The 19727-nt window shown below is 47.4% G+C and overlaps 1 protein-coding gene across 1 annotated transcript in view; it reads right to left on the minus strand.

The window, feature by feature from the left end:
• The window catches only part of SREBF2 (sterol regulatory element binding transcription factor 2), a 57359-nt gene that overhangs the window by 26433 nt on the left and 11199 nt on the right, over positions 1 to 19727 (minus strand). Inside the window, exons 2-7 of the mRNA XM_045779450.2 lie at positions 6266 to 6727; positions 5394 to 5575; positions 4578 to 4724; positions 2918 to 3139; positions 1799 to 1913; positions 1403 to 1584 (exon numbers count right to left, since the gene is read on the minus strand). Of these exons, the coding sequence (XP_045635406.2) occupies positions 1403 to 1584; positions 1799 to 1913; positions 2918 to 3139; positions 4578 to 4724; positions 5394 to 5575; positions 6266 to 6727 (1310 nt within the window). The remainder of the gene's footprint in view (positions 1 to 1402; positions 1585 to 1798; positions 1914 to 2917; positions 3140 to 4577; positions 4725 to 5393; positions 5576 to 6265; positions 6728 to 19727) is intronic.

The following is a 19727-nucleotide window of genomic DNA, read 5'->3' on the forward strand; positions in this document are numbered from 1 at the left end:
TGTAAAATAGCTGTTTTACCTCATATAAATTAAACATCAATAGAACTGATTACAGATCATACAACTGGGGCGCCTGGGTGGCTGAGATGGTTAAGTGTCTGCCTTCAGCTCAGATCATGATCCCGGAGTCCTGGGATCGAGCCCTGTATTGAGGCTCCCTGCTCAGTGGGGAGCCTGCTTCTCCTTATCCCTCTGCGCCTCTTTCCCCACCCTCCCCGCTTGTGCTCTCTCTCTCAAATAAATAAATAGAATCTAAAAACAAAAACATACAATTTCAGTATGACTCTATTTACAGGAGTTTGCCTGTTGTAAAACCATTAACACTACTTTTTTCCCCCTCCCCAGCTTACAGAGGGAGGACTGAAGGCAGAAGCCCCGCCTGCCCAGGGTGCCATCCACAGAGAGGCTGGGAGGAAGGCTGGGACCAGATCTCCCCCGACTCCAGGTGCACACACACTACACAACTCCTTTTCAATACATTCTTTTAAGATTTTGAGAGAGAGAATGAGCAGTGGGGAGGGGCAGAGAGAGAGAGAGAGAAGCAGACTCCCTGCTGAGCAGGGAGCCTGATGCAGGGCTTGATCCCAGGACTCCGAGATTATGACCTGAGCCGAAGGCAGACACTTAAACCAACTGAGCCACCCAGGCGCCCCTCCTTTTCAATATTTTAAGGCCATCTGAAAACTTCTGATGACAGATGCCTAGCTAATTCAATGTATATATCATATGGCCTTCTGTTACCAAACAGAGTCATATTTATAAAGTATTTCAAAAATAGAGCTTCGTCAGTAAAATTGAGTACACGACACTACAAACAGTTTGATCAAAAACTTAGGCTAGAAGGGAAGTTTGTGCTCTCGAAGTCAGAAATTGCCAGTAGCCTCCATGGGTTCCCAGGGCTAGATCATTAGGCTCAAGCCTCTTCTGGCTAATTCCATTAAACCACAATTGCCAGGGGCTTTCTCTGACGATTAAAGGCCGTTGGTTGGAATGTTATTTGTCAGACTGCAAACTGTAATCATTTCCAGAAGAGGACCCAGAGGCAGCCTTACCCTAAACCGACTAAACAATCTCAGAAAATGGTCTTGCCAGGCCCATTATGAGTGAGGGATGTAATGAGGCGCCTCTGGCAACTCCGAGCGCCCACATGACAGCTGCTATGGGTCCCTGTTCTGGATTTGGCCCTTATTCCTCTCAGATGGGCTCTTTCGGCAAGGATCAGTTCAATTGGACTACATTGAACCAGTTAAGTGGCTTTTATGGGGGGACGTGGTAGGAATTCCTATTCTCCATCCCTGGTCCTCTCAACACCTGGCCTGGCCGCCTACCGGCAGCTTCTCCACAGTTAAGTTAGGAGAGATGGGAGAGACTCCAGGGATCAGAGCATTTCAAACGCTCATACCTTTGCATCATCCAACAAAGGGCTTCCTGGTTCGGAGTCGATGGAGTAGGGGGAGAAGCCAGCCTGGGACCCTGAGTCAGAGGCCGGAGGGGACATCAGAAGGACATTCTGATTAAAGTCATCGATCTTTAGCTCCACGTCATTGTCCACCAGGCTGCCTAGGTCGATGCCCTTCAGGAGCTCTGCAAAGAAAACAGCGTCTGGCAAACGGTGTGTTTCTACAGAGCCCCCCGCCTGGGTGCCTGGGTCAGGGCTGGGCTGGGTGAGGGGCCCACGGTCCACGCTCCTGTTTCACCCCTGAAGGCACCTTGTACACATCAGTGGGCCCTTCCCAGGGCCCAGCACAGGACTTCTGCAACCAGGTCTGATAACCCTTCGTTCAATGAGCGCACTCACTGTTTTTCTGATTTGCCAGCTTCAGCACCATGTTCTCCTGGCGCAGTTTATGATTGACCTGCTGCAAGTATTTGATGTAGTCAATGGCCTTCCTCAGGACGCCAGACTTGTGCATCTGGGAAGGAAGACGGGTGAAAACACAGTGGCATCACTGCAGGCTGCACAGTGAGAGGGTTGAGGCCCAGAGCCCGTGTGGTGAAAACATGCCTCCAGGCTGAGATGCTGGCTGGCTCACTGGTTAGCTGTGCTACCCAGGACATGTTACTCAGAATCTCTGAACCTCACTTTCCTCGTCCTTAAAATGGGGTTAACGATGATATATGAACCATAGGCTTGAAGTGAGGGCAAAATGAAATAACACATATACAGAGAGGAGCCCCCTCTCCCAAGTCTGGTGCATAGTGACACTTGATAAATAAATATTAGCTAGTACTCCTCTTTCTCATAATAATCCTAGAACCAAAACAAACTTTAAAGAAAGCAAATGACAAAAAACCAGTGCATTGTTGGATAGCTATTTAAGGAAAGTTCTATTAGCACATTTCAGATCTACAGGCAACAAGGAAAATAAAGTTTTATTTTCTTTCAAAATAGAGATGATGAAGATAAACAGGTAACAGGTTAAAAAAAAAAATCTATGTGACAAAAGACACATTCACTGAAATACCCGAAATAATGAACAATCTATTCCGTTTGCTGTTGGTTAAAGACCCAGTCTCCATTTTCTCTCTTCCCTAAAAGGTGAACACTCCTAACCACCCATGAACACAATTAAACATATGCCGGCAACGCCACCAGCTGACTCCAAGGTACACACAGTCCTGCACCTGGCCGCCAGTGAGCCGGAGGCATCCCTCTGCCCGTGCTACTGGGATCCGTGATCACTACAGAACAGAGTCAAAGGTCCAGGTAGGTGGCTGCCTTACCAACCCCCAGCCGTTCCCTTATGTTGGTTAATATTTTATAATCTTGAAAAAAAACCTAAGATGTTTTAATAAGAAAGCACCTCTAACCAGCTTATGTTCACTCACTTGGACCTGGGCTTTCCTATATTCCTACAGCAAAGACAGGTAGAGGGGAGATGGTGGCATGTGAAACACCACGGTGCTTGGCACCCACCTTGGCATCTGTGCCCATGACCAGGTCCTTCAACTCGATGATTTTGTCATTGATAGAGGAGCGATACCGCTTCTCGATGATGTTGTGTGTCGTCCGCCTCTCTCCTTCTTTGGGGGGCTCCAGCTGCTTGACGCCCCCAGGTACCTGCTTAATGGGCACTTTCTCTTGCCCCATCATCACAGGCATTGTGGTCAAAATGGTCCCATTGCTGCCCACCAGAGTCTAGAACAGGCACAGACACAGGGCAGAATTTCCCCTGGTTAGTCTGGGTACAGCAATCCCAGAACACTAACCTGCTGGCCTTGGCTGTCCGGCGTGGCCTGGTCTGACACCCTTCGTGGCTGAATCAAGTCGGGCCCCACAAAGCCTCAGGAGCCCCGGTACCCGAGTTACTATGCCCCCTTCAGAACCACTGTCAACAAATCACACCACAATGGGATTAACGTGGGTAAGTATGTTGTAACCTTTGATCTAAGGTACCCGAAACAAGTCAGATGATTTCTGCTTTGCTGGCAAACCGGGAGCCACCTCTGAGCTCGCATACAATGTACCGTATTATTCTGGCCCCGAGGAAAGCTTCCTCCTGGTGCAGGATACATCTTTTCCTCTCACGTGACAGTGGAGTCATTTGCTGTATTTCCTTCTATAACTTGGCCATCAAAAGGCACAAGGGCAGAACTGACAGAGCCGTTCCATTAGATAAAGAGGCCAACTGTAGAGGCTCCCCCTTTTCTCAACTCTGCTTCCTCCTCTCCGTTTCTATTTTTACTAATTGTAGTTTTATTTCCTTCAATAAATGGCCTCAATATCCAAATGGCCACTGAGCTTCATTAATCAATAAGAAATAATTCCCAAATAAAAAAAACACACATTTTAACTGTACAGCTTGATCCATTTTTACGTATGGCTATCACGTGTGTGACCAAGATAACCCAGACCAAGACACAGACCATTTCTATCCCCTTAGAAAGTTCTCTGTGCCTCTTCCCAGTTCCACCTGCCCCTTCCCCCTCTTGTGATCACTGCTCTGACCTCTATCACCACAGCTTAGTTTTGCCTCTTCTCAAACTTCACATAAATGGCATCCTCAGCATGAACTCTTTCATGACAGGCATCTTTTGCTCAACATACTACTTCAGAGGTTCAGCAGTTGTATGTATCAACAGTTCTTTTTGGACATGTGGGTTGTTTCCAGTTCTTGGCTCTTACGAATAAAGCTTACTTTCAAATTCTGATCACCTTTTACTCTATCAGACTCTCTTGCCATAAGATGCTGAAGCAGCTGCCACCCTGCTGCCCCAGGGTGGGGGCCTTCCATGTCCCTCACCTTGCAGCCCCTCCCTGCCTGGTGGGCCTAGGGTCCTTCCGAAGCCAAACTTCCATCAGTAGGACCTAAGAACCGCTGCCCAGGAACTGGGGATCCTCTGCTATTCCTCTTTCCTCCCTCAAAGTCCCCAGTACTCCCACATAACATGCATTGATGGCACTTCTTACGAGGAAAAAAAAACCCTGAAAGGGGGTGATATTTGCAACCTGACACATCCCATAGTGGTTCTACACCTACCCACTCTGCAGAGGTTTTGTTAACATCTCTGCGGCCTAACACCGCCAAGAAAGGAGGGGGTGGAGGGAGGAGAGCAGGGAGGAGGGCGGCTCTTACTGGTACTTGAAGGGCAGCTGTCTGGATGGGGGTGGTGAGGGCGGTGAGGGCTGGGTTCTGGACTGCGGCCATGACAGGGCTGCCATCTGTCTTTAGTGTGGTCAAAACAAGGGAATCTGTCTTGATGATCTGAGGCTGTACCAGGACCTGGATGGAGAACGGAGAAAAGGAAAAAGGAAGGCAGTGTTATTTTTCTATTTTGCCTTAGCTTCTTACTACACAGACTCCCTCCAGGAAGGAATGAAAAAAATTACAATTTTCCTAAAACTGAGAACACAACTTAATGACAGGGTTGAGAGGAGGAGTATAGATAAAAGGTCTTGGGTTTTAAGGTTGGAAGGCTTTGAGAAGAGCAATGCCAGGGCCTGGCAGAGGCCGTGTGGGGGGAGAGAGCACAGGAAGGAGGTCTGATTCTAGACAAACTCAGGAAAGCCAGGAACATGGCTGAGAAGCAGAAAGGAAAAACCTGGACTTTTTTTTCCCAAAGATAAATGACCTTGTTAGTGAGAAACTACAGTCCACTATAATACGTGACTTAAAAACATTCTGGCACACCTCTTTCGAGTTTCATGCCCGTCCTACGTGTAAATAATCCATCTACACTGACCGAGTCTGCGTGAAGGCCGGTGTACACCGAGGCGGTCTCAGCCAGGGCTCCACACCCAGCTCATGGGGGCCTCGCGGGGCCCAGGCACCCCAAACGCTGCTCCCTGACACGCTGCTGCTGGTCCTTCTGAGTACGCGGACCACATCTTCGACCAAAGACCAGCCCCCAGCCCCCACCAGTGCCTCCCCGAATCCTCGGCAGCCACCTACCGGGACCTGCTGCACCTGGGGGGCGGCAACTGTCTGCACCGTGGCCGGGGCGAGGGTCTGCAGTGTGCCATTGGCCGTCTGAGTCAGCACCCGCTGGGCCTGCACTGTCTGCACCTGCTGCTGGATGGTGACGGGCTGCACCTGGGAGGATGTCACTAGGCTTTGGACTTGAGGCTGAAGGACTTGGGAGAAGAGGAGGGAAAAGTCACATGGACGTGGAATGCATTCTGTCACTGTAGCTGCACTATCTCAGCTTTTTGCTTTGCTGCCTCTCCGCAGACCCTAAACCCTCAGAAGCCCACTGAAGACCTGTCAGATCCTTTGAACCTCAGAGTATCCCGCCCAGGGCTCCCGGCTGCAAAGGCCCTGGGTGTAACACACCACGGAAAGTCACTCACTCACTCAGCACACCGAGGGCCCACTGCGAGGCCTGCGGTAGGGAGCTGCAGCACCTGCTCTGAGTCATATTCTCTGGAGTGGCTGCGCAGGAGACGTTGGCTGAATGAGTGGTTCTCAACCCATCGGTGCCAAGATCTGGCTGGTGTTTGGGGAAGTCTCTGGACTCATTTTATTCAAGCCTCTAGCTCTAGTTACCAGCGTGGCCCTGTGTCTACTCTGCTTGTTAGACTTTTCGACCAAGTATCCTCGAAGCAGGTACAAGAGATACTGGGGTATCTGAAGAGGCAGAGTGTGAACTGTTCCTGTACCACCGTCCTTGCTGCCAGTGACCCAAAACTCATTCGGACAAGGACCAAACTGATCGACTCTGTCATCCCCAAAGAGGGCAGAACCGTTTACCTCAGAAGCATCTGCAAACTGGCACAGAAACTTTTGAACCAACCAATCACCACCCTATCTGACCTCTGAATCACCTTGAAAGCTGGTGGCGGCGTTCTGGTATATCAGAGGCTGCTGGATGATCCTCGTAGGCGGAGCGGTGCTGAACGTCGGCGTGATCATCACCGTCTGCTGCTGCAGCTGGGCCGGGGGCTGGGGCTGGGGCTGGGGGCGGGGCTGAAGAACAGGAGTTGCCCGCGGGGGGGTGGGCACCGTGGTGGGGGGAACCTTGACCTGCAGGGCTGGAGCCTGGGGGGAGGCGGCCGAGGGAGAGAAGGCAGGTAAAGGGACCTGGCTGAAGGATCGCTGCTGCTGCATCGACGGGTCCCCTGCTCCGCCCCCGCCATTGCTGCTGCCGCCACCGCCACCGCCACCGCCGCCGCCGCCGCTGCCACCACCACTGCCTCCGCCCCCGCCGCCGGGGAAGGAGCTACACAGCTGCTCTGAGAATAAGTCAGGGAACTCTCCGACTTGATTGCTGACAAACTGCAGCATCTCTGTGAATAAACAAAAAGGAGTAATTCTATTGCCATCCAAAATATCTATTAACTTTCAAATTTGCTTAAGAAACGGAGGCATGCAAATCAAAAGGCATTCCTGCGACCATAGCAGACATGGGTCAGGAGACCCTCACCAACCTCGCAGGAGGTGAAGCACCTGGGCTCAGACCGCCAAAGGAGGGACGATGGGAGAGGCCTTCATTTCTTTGATGTTCTCTCTCCCCACCTACCTCCAGGCCCTTTCTACCAAATTTCCTGATAGCATCAGGCCCAACAGGAGCCACCTCTGTGCTAAGTGAGTATTGCTTTTGGAGGTTACTGCTGGTCTCATTTTACAATTGGGGATCCTGGGGCGGAAAGTGGGGAGTCGCTGTCCTAAGGCTTTTGAGCTCAGCAGCCTCAGGTGTGAGGCCACCTCCAGTTTCGGCACTGCTGCCCAGGACAGTGCAGGAGTCAGGAGGGTCTGGCTGCAAAGTTGTGTGAGACCCTAATCCGCTCTCACCCCAGGCAGCCTTCTCTCCTCATCATAGGTAGGCCCTGGGCCTTCTCTCCAAAGAGGACACTGGCCTGGGCACTGTTGGTACCCTCAGGAACATTCAGGGATGATGAAGTTGATGGCCTCCAAGTCATGGAACTTTAGGGGTGGAGTGGATGGAAAGATCATAATTGAAGTCCAGAACGGGGTAATAACTTGGCCAAGGTCCTACAGCTCATCACGACACAGTGAGGATTAGAACCAGCTCTCTGCCTCCCAGCTTCATGTTCTTTCATTGCACCACAGCCAGAAGCCTAGGGCAGAGCAACCCCGGCCTGGACTCCATGCTCTGGAGGGCCCACTCTGGCCCTCCTCAGGCTGGGCCCCTTCTCTCTGAGCAACGAGTCTGTGGGACCAAGGGGATGTGTCCACCCGGAGACCAAGGCCCCCTTCCAGATTATGTTCCAAGTACCTGGGGCCCCTAAGTTCCCAGCTCAAAGGGCTTCAAGCCTGCCTCAAGGGCCTCTTCCCCTAGTTCATCCTCCCCGAATTTTACCAAAACACAACTTAATCCACAACTAAAACTCATCTCTCATGACTCCTGCTCCCCAAAGGGCTGGTCCCCATTAGAAGTCTGGGGCCTCGGCTTTGTCGAAGCAATTTTCAGATCTATGGCTCTTCACATTGCTTCCATTCCCTCCCCTTTCCTCTTCAATACATTCCCAAGAAGCTACTGTTTGTTCCTGAACTGTATACCCTCCTCTCTAAACATTCAAGGCCACACAATACTCTGACTTAGATACCAAAATACCCCAAACCAAAAAAAAAAACAAAAAACCAAAAAACCCACCACCTCTTTTCAATTCCCCCAAACCTCCACCAGCAAGTCCCTCCCACCCTCCCAGGGTGTGTGTGTGTGTGTGTGTGTGTGTGTGTGCGCGCGCGCGCCAAGAGTGGGTCTGGGCTATGAAGAGTCTTATGTTAGGCAAGCAGAAAGCTACCGGGGGTTTCTAGGGTAACCATATAGGTCGACTGAAGCTTAGCAGTTCAGTACTTCCAGCGTTCTATCAGTTCAACCTGCTGGCAAAACAGCATCTTGTACGATTAAAGATTACACTGACTGTGTAGTGGTTTATTTACCAACACCTCAACACTCTGTGTCCCCTCGACACTCAGCCTGCTGTGTGTGGGAAGGAGAAATGGGCACATTGCCACGGATACTGTAACTGGTACCAACCAATTCCAATTCCTTGTACATGATTAAACTAAGAAATGTCCTTAAACTCAGCACAAAATTTAAACAAAACACACTTTACTGCTGACACAGTTCAAGAACAATACAAGATTTATAAAAGTTTTAAGGAAATGCTTAAGAGAAACCTAATAATCTGTTGAGCTTTCCAGAATTCCCATAAAATTCTTACTCTGGGGAATCAACACGGAGGCTTGCTTTGTGAGCCAAAAGAACATCACTCCCCGATTGACTGTTTTAATCCATGGAAAGCTAAGAAGGGCACAAGGCACTAGAGGCCAGAGGCCTGGTAGGCAGGCACAGGCTTTGGTACTAGCTGGGTTTCAAGACGCCGCCTACCCAGCTGTGTGAATGTGGGCAAGTCACCTCTCTACACCCTGGTTTCCTCACCGCAAAAGGCTGCCTTAAGAATACTCAGCTTCTTTGTTGTGAGGATTGATAAATAATTTGTGCAAAGTGCTTGGCGAGAGGCAGACCCTTATGAAGATCCCTGTTGGTGTAATTCCAGAGAGCCTGGGGCCCGGGCACTTGGCTCCACTTATCTCATCTGGTTGAGTGTTCTCCAAAACCTTTCATGGAGAAAGACACGGCTGGCACGGTGAAGTAACCTGCAGAGGTCACAAGGCTTGTTCATAAAGCAGGTTAAGAGTGTGTAGGCAGATGGATGCGACGGCTTAAATTAAAAAAAATAAATCCTTTTCAACCCACACACGACAAGCTCCAGTGGTGTTATCTGCAGCCAGGCAGATAGGCACTGGGCTGAGTGGCGCAGAGGGACCCCTTAAGACCAAGCATCTGAGGGAAGAAGTAATGGGAAGAGGCTCTTTGAGCCCCTGCTCCAGCAGGGCATGCGGGGCCTTCCCGGGACCCCATCTGGTCTGCAGTGACAGAGAAGGGGAGGCCCCGCCAGCCGGAACGAGGCCTGGAGAACCAAGGCGCCGAAAGCCCACCCCGGGTGCAGTTTTGCTCTAAAGATCCACGCTGCACCCCGTGGGAGCAACCTAATGTCTCGTGTTCCCTGCTCCAATCACTGGAGTGCCGCAATTACACTGGCTTTCATTTCCGCTGAGAGCCATGAAACCCAGAAAACAGAGGCCTGGAAGAAGGCACAGGTTTTATGGGGCTTTGAAAATGAAATTCCAGATCCTGCACGATAAGCTGTGGTCCTTAGAGTGGAAGGCCAGACTTGGGCCCCCTGGGAGCTAGGTAGGCCACCCCTAGGCCTGCAAACCGTAGCTTACCTGCAGGGGTGCTCCTGGCAGTTACCTTTCCCCAACAAGCCACAGTCCCACTTTTTAGCTGCTTAAGAGTCAGGGGTAAGTTTGCTTAATAAAGTAAGCTGGGCCCCAAGAAACTACATGTGGCTTCTGGTCTCCTTAAAAGCTCAAGCTCGTAACCAAAATCAGAGGCTGTGGCTGTCACCTGTGCATTGCAACCAGTCCAGAGTCTCATCCAAAGAGACCCCAAGTTCCCGTGCGTGGGTTCTCACGCGCTTCATGGGGCTTGCAGCCTGGAGGTAACATCAAGTACTTTGCTTGGCCCAGCGAGCAGCATCTACCTGAGAGTAAGGTGACCCGAAATCTGGGGTAGATTAATTTTGGTCAGGAATACACAGTCTAAAGCCCCAAATGAGGTAACACAATCTCCAAACCGCATAGTCACCAGCCAACAATCCTTTAGTGGGCATGTGCTACCTAGCCCAGGTAGGTGCTAAGAGAACGATTTTACAAAGGTCATTTATTCTTCTTATATTTTGTATTTGTTACCACCTTGTGTTAGATAGTGTTTTAAAATAACTTGCCTTTTTAAAATCATAAAAGTCACACTCACTATAGAAAAAATTTAGAAAAAAGTTAAATGAAAAAAAAAAAAAAAAACCAGCAATTCCACCTCCCTGAGACATCTACCGTCAATGTTTTGAGGTGTCCTTCCTAAGAGCAAGGCTTGCTTGTACACACAAGCACGCACGTGTGTGAGAACGATTTTACAAAAGTGGGATCACACTGAAGGTGATTTTGTACCCTGCTCCCTTTATTTAGTAAAACATGAAAAGCATTCTGTGCCAACCATTATGGATGTAACAGCATCCTTTGTGAGAGCCCCGCAGGACTGTATCGTAGCACACTGTCCTGACACACTAAAATTTAACCACTTACTGACGACAAACGGCTGTTCTCAATTTTTTAGCATTAACAACTCTTTTTTTTTTTTTTAAAGATTTATTTATTTAGGAGAGAGAGGGAGCACAAGTGGGAGGGGCAGAAGGAGAGGGACACAGAGTCTCAAGCAGCGCAGAGCCCGGCGTGGGGCTCAATCTCACAACCCTGAGATCATGACCTGAGCCAAAAGCAAGAGTTGGACGCTTAACCGACTGCGCCACCCAGGTGCCCCAGCGTTAACAACTCTTACAAAGATCTTTTCCCACCGATCTGATGATTGGGATAAACTTCGAGAAACTGATGGCTGGGTCAAAGGACAGGTCTGTGCTTTGGGGAGGCTATAACAGTCTATGCTTCTGCCAGCATTTCCCCACATCTGTTTCTGTCATTCAGACAGTGGGGAAAGAATGCCATCAAACTGTTTCAGCTTGCTTGAATGAGCGCTAAATGAGGTTGGATGTCTCCCTGCCAATTTTATTGGCCATTTTTATTTCTTCCTTTGTAAATTGCCTGCTCTCGACCTTTGTGCATTTTTCTATTGGGCTATTTGTCTCTTTCGACCGATTTGAAAAAAACTCATATACTATGGGTATTTCCTTCTTATATATGTGCAGATATCTGCCACACTGTTATTTGTTTTTATTTAAGTATGGAGGACATACAATCCACTTTATTTTTCTTTTAATTTGTTGAGAAAAAAGAGGGGCACCTGGGTGGCTCAGTCGGTTAAGTGTCTGCCTTCAGGCTCAGGTCATGATCTCAGGGTCCTGGGATTGAGCCCCCCTCCCCCCCAAATCAGACTCCCTGCTCAGTGGGGAGTCTGTTCCTCCCTCTCCTTCTGTTCCTCCCCCTTTTCGTGCCCCTCCCTCCCCCCCCCCCCCCCCGCGCCTATGTACTTGCTCTCTTATCTCTCTCAAATAAATAAATAAAATCTTTTAAAAAACAAATTGGCTGAGAAAAAAGAATGGCATGGTGATTAAGTTATCATGCCCTAGCCCTACAACTTGGGGTAAGTTTTACTTCTCTGGGCCACAGTTTTCTCATCTATTAATTGGGGCTGGAATTACACCTACCTCGCAGGGATGCTGCGAGAGAGTTTTGCATGGACTCTAAAGTGCAGCGCCTGGCTTTACTACTCAGTAGTGGCTAGTGCGTGGTATGCGTGTTATTTGTGGTAGGTCTTTTTGACAGTTTTGCCTGGACTCTTGTTTTGAAAATTTGAATTTGTTCCAATGCATTTGGCTATATTAGGGAATAATTTGGGCATATCATGAATTTTGTGTTTACTTATGCATGAGAGAAGCACTAGGAAATGCAAAAACATACCCAGCTGAAACGAGCCACACGGGGTACAGAAAACGAGTGCAGCTGCACACCTCAAACAGCCATCAGCTACGCCAGGTCACTGCACGTGTTATGAACCATAACCATCCACAGCTGGGTCAGAACTTTCCATTGGACTGCAGGCTGCCCTCCGTCCATCCCCTCACAGAAACTCAGAAGCTGTAACTTCTAACGCCCACTTCCACTAGCAAACCTCAGGTCTTTTTTAAGGTAAGGGGCCCTATTTGTTGTGGTATTTCTGTATTTCTTACCCACTGAATATCTGTAAAACTGAGCTGCTTAGGTTTTTAGCTTTTAGTCTTTTTATTACCTCTTTTTTTGGTCACCTCTGAAGATTTTGAGCGTTGTGACCCAAATCCCACATCCCCCACAAGCCCTATAGTTTGCATGACATGATTGTGCTCAGGGCGGTGATTTTTAGGAATGGGTACATTGCACGACAGCAGAACTGACTATACACAGATGCTAATACTGTGTAATGAAATGACATGGTTTTTGTGTTACACTGAAAAAGTCCCTCATCCCCACGATTATAAGGATATTCACTTAAACTTGCTTCACTTAGTGCTGTTCATTTAATCCTGCACGTTAGACCTGCCCAAACGGCGTAAGAACACAGAATAAGGGTGGTATGTGATGTTTGTAGGCTGCTGGGAATCAGATGAACCACAACAGTGAGCGAGAGGGACAAACACAAAAGTTAATTCCCAACAAGTATGCTTCTTAAGAAATAAGTATCCTGGGGCGCCTGGGTGGCACAGCGGTTGAGCGTCTGCCTTCGGCTCAGGGCGTGATCCCGGCTTTCCGGGATCGAGCCCCACATCGGGCTCCTCCACTATGAGCCTGCTTCTTCCTCTCCCACTCCCCCTGCTTGTGTTCCCTCTCTCGCTGGCTGTCTCTCTCTCTCTGTCAAATAAATAAATAAAATCTTTAAAAAAAAAAGAAATATCCTGCATTCAAGCTGATGATCCTATTTTCCCTCCTAGGATGTTTTTTTCTAATAATTAAAAATAAAATGTAGACTAGTATCAAACCTGAGGGTCAGTAGTGAGACCACCATTTTGCTATCTGTAATCACCCCTGCTTTCTCAGGACCTGAAACATTAGTCACCCAGAAGAGCAGTTCAGAAGCTGGGCTATCAACTACACCCTTCGATGCAGAAACCCTGAAATGCAAGAATATAAGGAACATAGCGACAATTTTAACAGGCAGATGGGTGCCTGAAGTCACTCCAAACACCAGGGGGCACCTTTGCTAAGAAGCTCATGGGACAGCATCATGTACTTCAAGGGAATTCTGGGTCACATTCTTGGGGGACAGGGAGGCTGGAGCAGGGCTGAATGACACAGGATGGCAAACTAGTGACTCAGGCATCTTGTATTTTAGGCAAGGGATGAGTAAACTCTTTTTACTGGCAAAGAAACCACAAAGGAAAATTGGGCAGGGAGGTGGGGGTTCTCAAACGCTTGTGTTACATAACACACACAAATGTATCACTGCATATATCAAATATTACATAATGAAATAAAACAGTTGAAAATTAAGAGAAAAAGCAAGCACAAAGGAAAGCGAAAGTCCTTCTCAAATGGTATTCTGGTCTGCTCTGCTTGGCTCTCTCTCCCTACCTGCCCGGCTGGGTGTTCGGGGCAGTCCCAGAGAGTCCCAGCTGGGCTGACCAGTCCTGACTTCTCTACCACGGCAGGGCAGAGCAGCTCTGTTTCACCCAGGAGAATGATCTTCAGCACCACCTTCAATTGCTCTTTCTGTTTCTTTCCTCGGCCAGAAGTTTACTTCTGGCAGGTCTCCTTTCATGCTGTCAGAGTTCTCCTTGCTCAACTTCCATACTCTGCCTTGATTTCAAGCGCAACCTCCTACCCAGTAACAATTGTCTTCTTTGAGTATCTTGTTGGTCCAACAGTCTTTCAAATCAAATCAAATCCCTTAAACACAAGCCTCAAAGCTTCCTACCGATTGCTCCCTCCTACTCCAAGGGATTTCACTTCCCACTCACCTTAGCTCATCATCCACCTGGGGAAAATACCCACATCCTTTTTTGCACAGGCCTTTGGCGGGGTTAGGGAGGGGAGCCTTCTCTGGGACTGCCATGCCTCACCTTTTCTGCTCTTTACCACCCTCTTGCTGTCTGAATTTCACAATTCCATTTCAAAACTTACAATTACTCTCGACCAGGACTCTTCTCTACCACAGATCCAGCCATCTTTGAGCTCTTGAACCCAACTGTGATTTGTTAAGAAAAATTAAGGGGAGCCTGGGGGGCTCAGTCAGTTAAGCACCCGACTCTCGATTTCAGCTCAGGTCTCGGGGTGGTGAAATCGAGCCCCGGCTGTGCCTCCTTATGATTCTCTGTCGCTGCCCCCCCCCAACTGCCCTTGTGCACACTCTCTTAAAAAAAAAAAAAAAAAAAAAAGGAAAAACGGAAAATCATCTGAAACTTGAAAATAAGTGCCCCCCACCGCCCCACAAAAAGGTAGTCATGTCTACCATGACTATATAAAGGTCATCTGATGCTCTGTGGAAACATAAACTTGTTTGACTTTCTATATACCACAGATTAGGCCCACATTCTGTAAAGTCAGATGTTCATCTAGAGAAAACTGAAAAGCTGCAAATGATTTAGAAAAAGATAAACTCGAAGGCTTTATTTTTATTGCCCTGTAGGACATTAACCAGTTTTGCATCTAAATTTGCCATCTTATTTCTGCATCCTTTTTTTAGCCTACGTAAATATCAGTTTCTTACACTCTCCTTCAGTCCACCTTTGTCATCTTGATGGTTTTCTCATTAATAATGTTAATAAATCTCTGATACGTGCTGATGATATATTAGTGTAAGAGTAGGTTTTTAACATTTAAAAATTTTTATTTTGCCACATCACATGTGAGTTATATTTTTAAGTGCTTTTTAAATATTTATGCTTCACAAGTGCATGGACAAAATCTTCCCCTCCCCTATACCTCTCCAAGCACCAACCACTCTAGCGGTTTAAAAACTGGCATCAATTCACTGAAATCCTCCCCAAAGCAACTTCGATGCAATCTGTAAAAATGGTAATTATGCTTTCTGCACCAAAACTGGAAGGGACATATCACCACCTCACAATGGGACAAGATATTTTTGAAATCCAGGTTATCCTGGAAAATCTGGACAAATCTGCAATTTCTGTAAAGCTTCTACTTTTGGTGAAGTGGGTATGTAAATGCAAAAGGATTTAAATGTGTTGAGCACCCACTGTGTGCTGGCCTACAGAGATGATAAAAAAGAAAAAAAAAAAAACTTGACCTCAATGAGTTAGTGAAAGTGACATAATCACAGCAGCAAGGAGGACACAGGGAAGGTGCAGGTGGAACAGCTTCCCGAGGGAGCTAGACTGAAGGCTGATGGGCACCCAAAGTGAATTCTAGGCCCAGGGAATCTCATAAGCCAAGGCTTGGAGGCACAGAGCTAGCATGGTGGGCTGCTGAAAGGAATGGGCAACTGGTAGGGCACCAGGCTGGGCAGGTAGTCAGGGTCAAATCATGCCAGGTTCTAGAGCTCATGCTGATGAACTTGGTCTTTCTCCTTTTTTTTTTTTTTTTTAAGATTTTATTTATTTATTTGACAGAGAAAGAGACAGCCAGTGAGAGAGGGAACACAAGCAGGGGGAGTGGGAGAGGAAGAAGCAGGCTCCCAGTGGAGGAACCTGATGCGGGGCTCGATCCCATAACGCTGGGATCATGCCCTGAGCCAAAGGCAGACGCTTAACGACTGAGCCACCCAGGCGCCCCGGTCTTTCTCCTTATTAAAGAAGGAAACGCCATAGCAAATCGTCCAACAATGCTCTAGGAAGGGGAGCTTCTCTGGCTCAGTGGTTGCTCATGCTGGTTTGTACAGGGGGGCTGCTGGCCTCCCCAGAAACCCATGACATCATGAACGCATTAAGTATCATTCTGAGCACAAACTTAAGACCGAATTCTGACTTGAGAGGATATCAGAATAGCTGAAACAAAAACTTGGGATAACTTCATCAATTGATGAAGAGAATCTGAAAATTGATTCAGGAAAAAAGTTCTGGTTATACACAAGGTTCTAGAAAATGGTCCATACTGGGAAACAGGCCACCTCCAAGGGCTATGTGAAGGAAGTGTGGCAAAGAATCATAATAAGGGAGAAAAGCAGGATGTCAAAAAGCTAAACTAAGAACTAACTAGAAGGCCAAACAGAAAGGGGATTCCCAAGTATAAATTCAAAGAGAACTGGCTATCAGATTAGCAATGCCAGGCCATGAATCTAGCAATGCAATTGCCGTGTTGCCTTTGGAAAAGAAATCTCCTGGAGACTCAGTTTCTTGTAGATTTGGGAATGATCCAAACTCTGATATATGTATATATATCACATACACACACACGTATGTGTGTATATATATATATACACACACATATACGTTTTATAAATATATATTCATGTTCATATACATATGAATACATCCAGAACATTAAAAGAGTATTTGATTCTTTCATAGGGGTTTTTTTTTTTAAACATAACAAATATGAAAAGGCATCATCTCCAGGTTAGATTCCAGTTAACCCTTGAATAAAAGCCAGTGGTCACACTATTGGTTTTTTTTTTTTTTAAGATTTATTTATTTGAAGAAGAAGAGAGAACACAAGCGGGAGGGGCAGAGGGAGGAGAGAAAAACTTAAGCCGACTCCATGCTGAGCACAGAGCCCAACGTGGGGCTCGATCTCATGACCCTGACATCATGACCTGAGCTGAAACTAAGGGTCGGACACTTAACTGACTGTGCCACCCAGGCACCCCACACTATTGATGTTTAAAAGGAAAAACAACTCAGTGATGAAGCTAATAAACTTATTTTCTAATTAGAGATCACATTTATATTTTATTTAAAAGTACGGAGGTGGTTATGACTAAAATTAATTTCACATTGATTCTAGGTGGACAACATAATAATAGCTGTCACTGATACCCACTTAGTACTTTATATAAACACTAAGACCAGTATTATTCTTTTGCTTAATAAATGAGAAAAGTAAAATTGAAAGAAATTAAATTACTTGCCTGAGTCCCCCTCATAAGATGCAAAGTGGCTGAACCAAGATTTGAATTGACATCAGATTTAGGTTTACCTGAATCTCTTTTCTATGCATACTATTTTCCCCTATAAAACAAACATTTCTTGGATTTTACATATATGCTCATCACAACTTGGGAGAGAGATGCAAGAGAGACCTGGAGTGACGCTAAAGTAAGAAGAATTTAGGGGTGTGTGTGGGGGGTGCTTATGTAATCCATCTCATTATTTCCAATACTAAGTTCAATGTTAATGAAAGATTAATCTCAGGGTAAGCATGTATGTAACGGAATCACTGGAGGAATAGGGGAGAGAGATTTTTGCCTGGCTATTTGTATTTTGTGAGCATAACTTCCTACTCAAATGATTACATTTATTCTCCAAATGAGACTTTCAGCCTTGATAACATGCTCTTTCTAGAAGCCTCTCTCTCTTTTGAAAAATACAAATCAATAAAGACACATCCGTTAAGACATGCATTCAACAAACATTAACTGCGTCTGCTACGTGCCAGACACAAAATTACATGCCTTCAAGAGGTACGTGTTCTGATGGCAAAACCCTGTATAAACAAACACCTGCCCCGGGCGGTGCCAAGTGTTAGGTTAAAGAGGTACACAATATGAGAAGCACCTGTAGTGTATGTTGCTTAAGAAGCTTCTGTTGTTGACTTTTATTGCTACTTATCTCATGTTTGTGTGTAAGTATATATTTATACGCAAAGTTTAAACATGATTTTTTTTCCTGGAAAAGAACCTCATTAGCACTGTCACCCAGTTGTTTCTGCTTTTAACACCTTGCTGGCACTTTCACACATACTGTGGTATACAATCTTCAAATCACCCTGTGAAATAGCTGTTTCAAGTACTCTTTGAAAAAAGAGTTAGTACGTGTAAAGCGCGTACAACAGTGCTGACACAAAAGTTCCTGAAAAGTGGTGGCGTTTACACAGGAAGAAACAAGTCCAAGTCCAAAGAGGGGGTGACCTGCACACAGTCGTAGGCAGGTGGCTAAGCGAGCAGCAGTCTGCCCTTCCTCCCCCCAAGCCTGTGCTCTTTTCGCAAGCACCCTGCCCCAGAAGTCGCCCCAACAGCCACACTGCGGGGCTTCCTCTCCGGAAGTCCCTCCTTGCGGGTGCCCTGCCTCATGGCCGGGGCTCAGAACGCCGCAGTCAATAACCAGATGCGGCACCACCCGTGCAAGAGCCCCACCCTGGGCCCCCGCCAATCCTTACCGAACACCAAATCAGGGGCATCAGATTGTTGGCACCCCACTTCTGAAAGGCTATTCCTCTTATTCCACTTACTACTTTGAAATGCCTGCTCGTAGAAAGAGGTTAAGAGACTTTGAACAACAACTAAGAAGAAAAAATCTGAGCCAATTCGTAGCAGCAATAATAAAAATAGTATAGAATTGTGAACATTTACTAAGCTCTTACTATTTGTCAGCGATTGTGTTACGCACTTTGCACAGATTTCCTCATTTAATCTCTACAACACTTTGAGGTAGACACCATTATCACCTCCACTTCACAGACAAGGAAAATGAGGCACAGAGAAGTTAAGTAACTTGTCCAACCTCACCCAGTCAGCAGGTGGTGGTGCTGGAATTTGAGGTCAAGCTCTCAGCCGCCACACCGTCCGGACGCATTGTTTCCATTATTGAATGGACGTCACCAAACCGACCCCGGCACCGGGCACATGCTCCTTAAGTGCCTCACTCGGGAATGAGAGCCAACATCTCCCACTGAGAAAGGGAAGGACTGTCATCTCTGGTCTTCCAGAAGGCTCTTCACCTGCTCTGCCCTGCACTGTACAGCTTTCACTCTAAGAGACTGAAAGGTGAGCAAGATGTAGAGACTGCCAGGAACGGATCCTGCACGGTCCTGCTCTAGAAGACAAGGGCATCACACTTCACAGTGCCTGGTAACCAAGTGTCAACAAAATCAGCTGCAAGCTGAACCACCCTCCTGACTCTCCTGGGGGCAGAGTCTCCATAGCGGGGGGATCTCAACCTTGTTCAGTCCTAAAATCAGCCAGGCAAAGGTGAAAGACCGTAACAACCCACCATCCCATCCTTCCACTCACTCCCTACCACCCTCAAACCTCCCTAAGGCTCAGGACAAAACAAATAGCTGCAAAGCAGGTTATGAAGTCACGCTACAAACCCCCACCCAGCACCTGCATATACTGTGTGTTCTGGTGCTGGGAGCTGGAGGATGCTGAGCACCTAGCATGGGACCCAGCCCAGAGTGAGGACTCCAAAGGGCTGGAACCCCTCCTACCTCCCCACCTCCCAGGGAAGACAGAGAAAGCCAACCAACGCCCATCCACTGTGATAAGGGCTAGAAGAGCCAAGCGCCTCACAAAGAAAGGGCCGCCAGGGAGCAAAGACAGGACTGATCCATGCTGGAAGGCAGTGGATGCAGAGTTTTAGGAGGCAGAGAGAAGGAAGGTTATTGCAGGCAAAGGAAACAGGCTGAACAAACCACAGCACCAGGAAATGCCCTGCAAGCAGCTGAAGTGGAGAGAGCGTGGAACAGAGTGGAGAGATGGAGCTGCTTATAATGAAGTTGCGAAAGGCCTTAATGGCACCCTAAGGCATTTGGCCCTTATTCTGGAGGTAAGAGAGGCATAGAAAATGTAGTGGACATTTGCCACTTTTGTTGTTTGTC

Source organism: Ursus americanus, chromosome 17, assembly GCF_024610735.1.
Source record: "Ursus americanus isolate L20-20 chromosome 17, mUrsAme1.1.p, whole genome shotgun sequence".
Classification (NCBI taxonomy): domain Eukaryota; kingdom Metazoa; phylum Chordata; class Mammalia; order Carnivora; family Ursidae; genus Ursus; species Ursus americanus.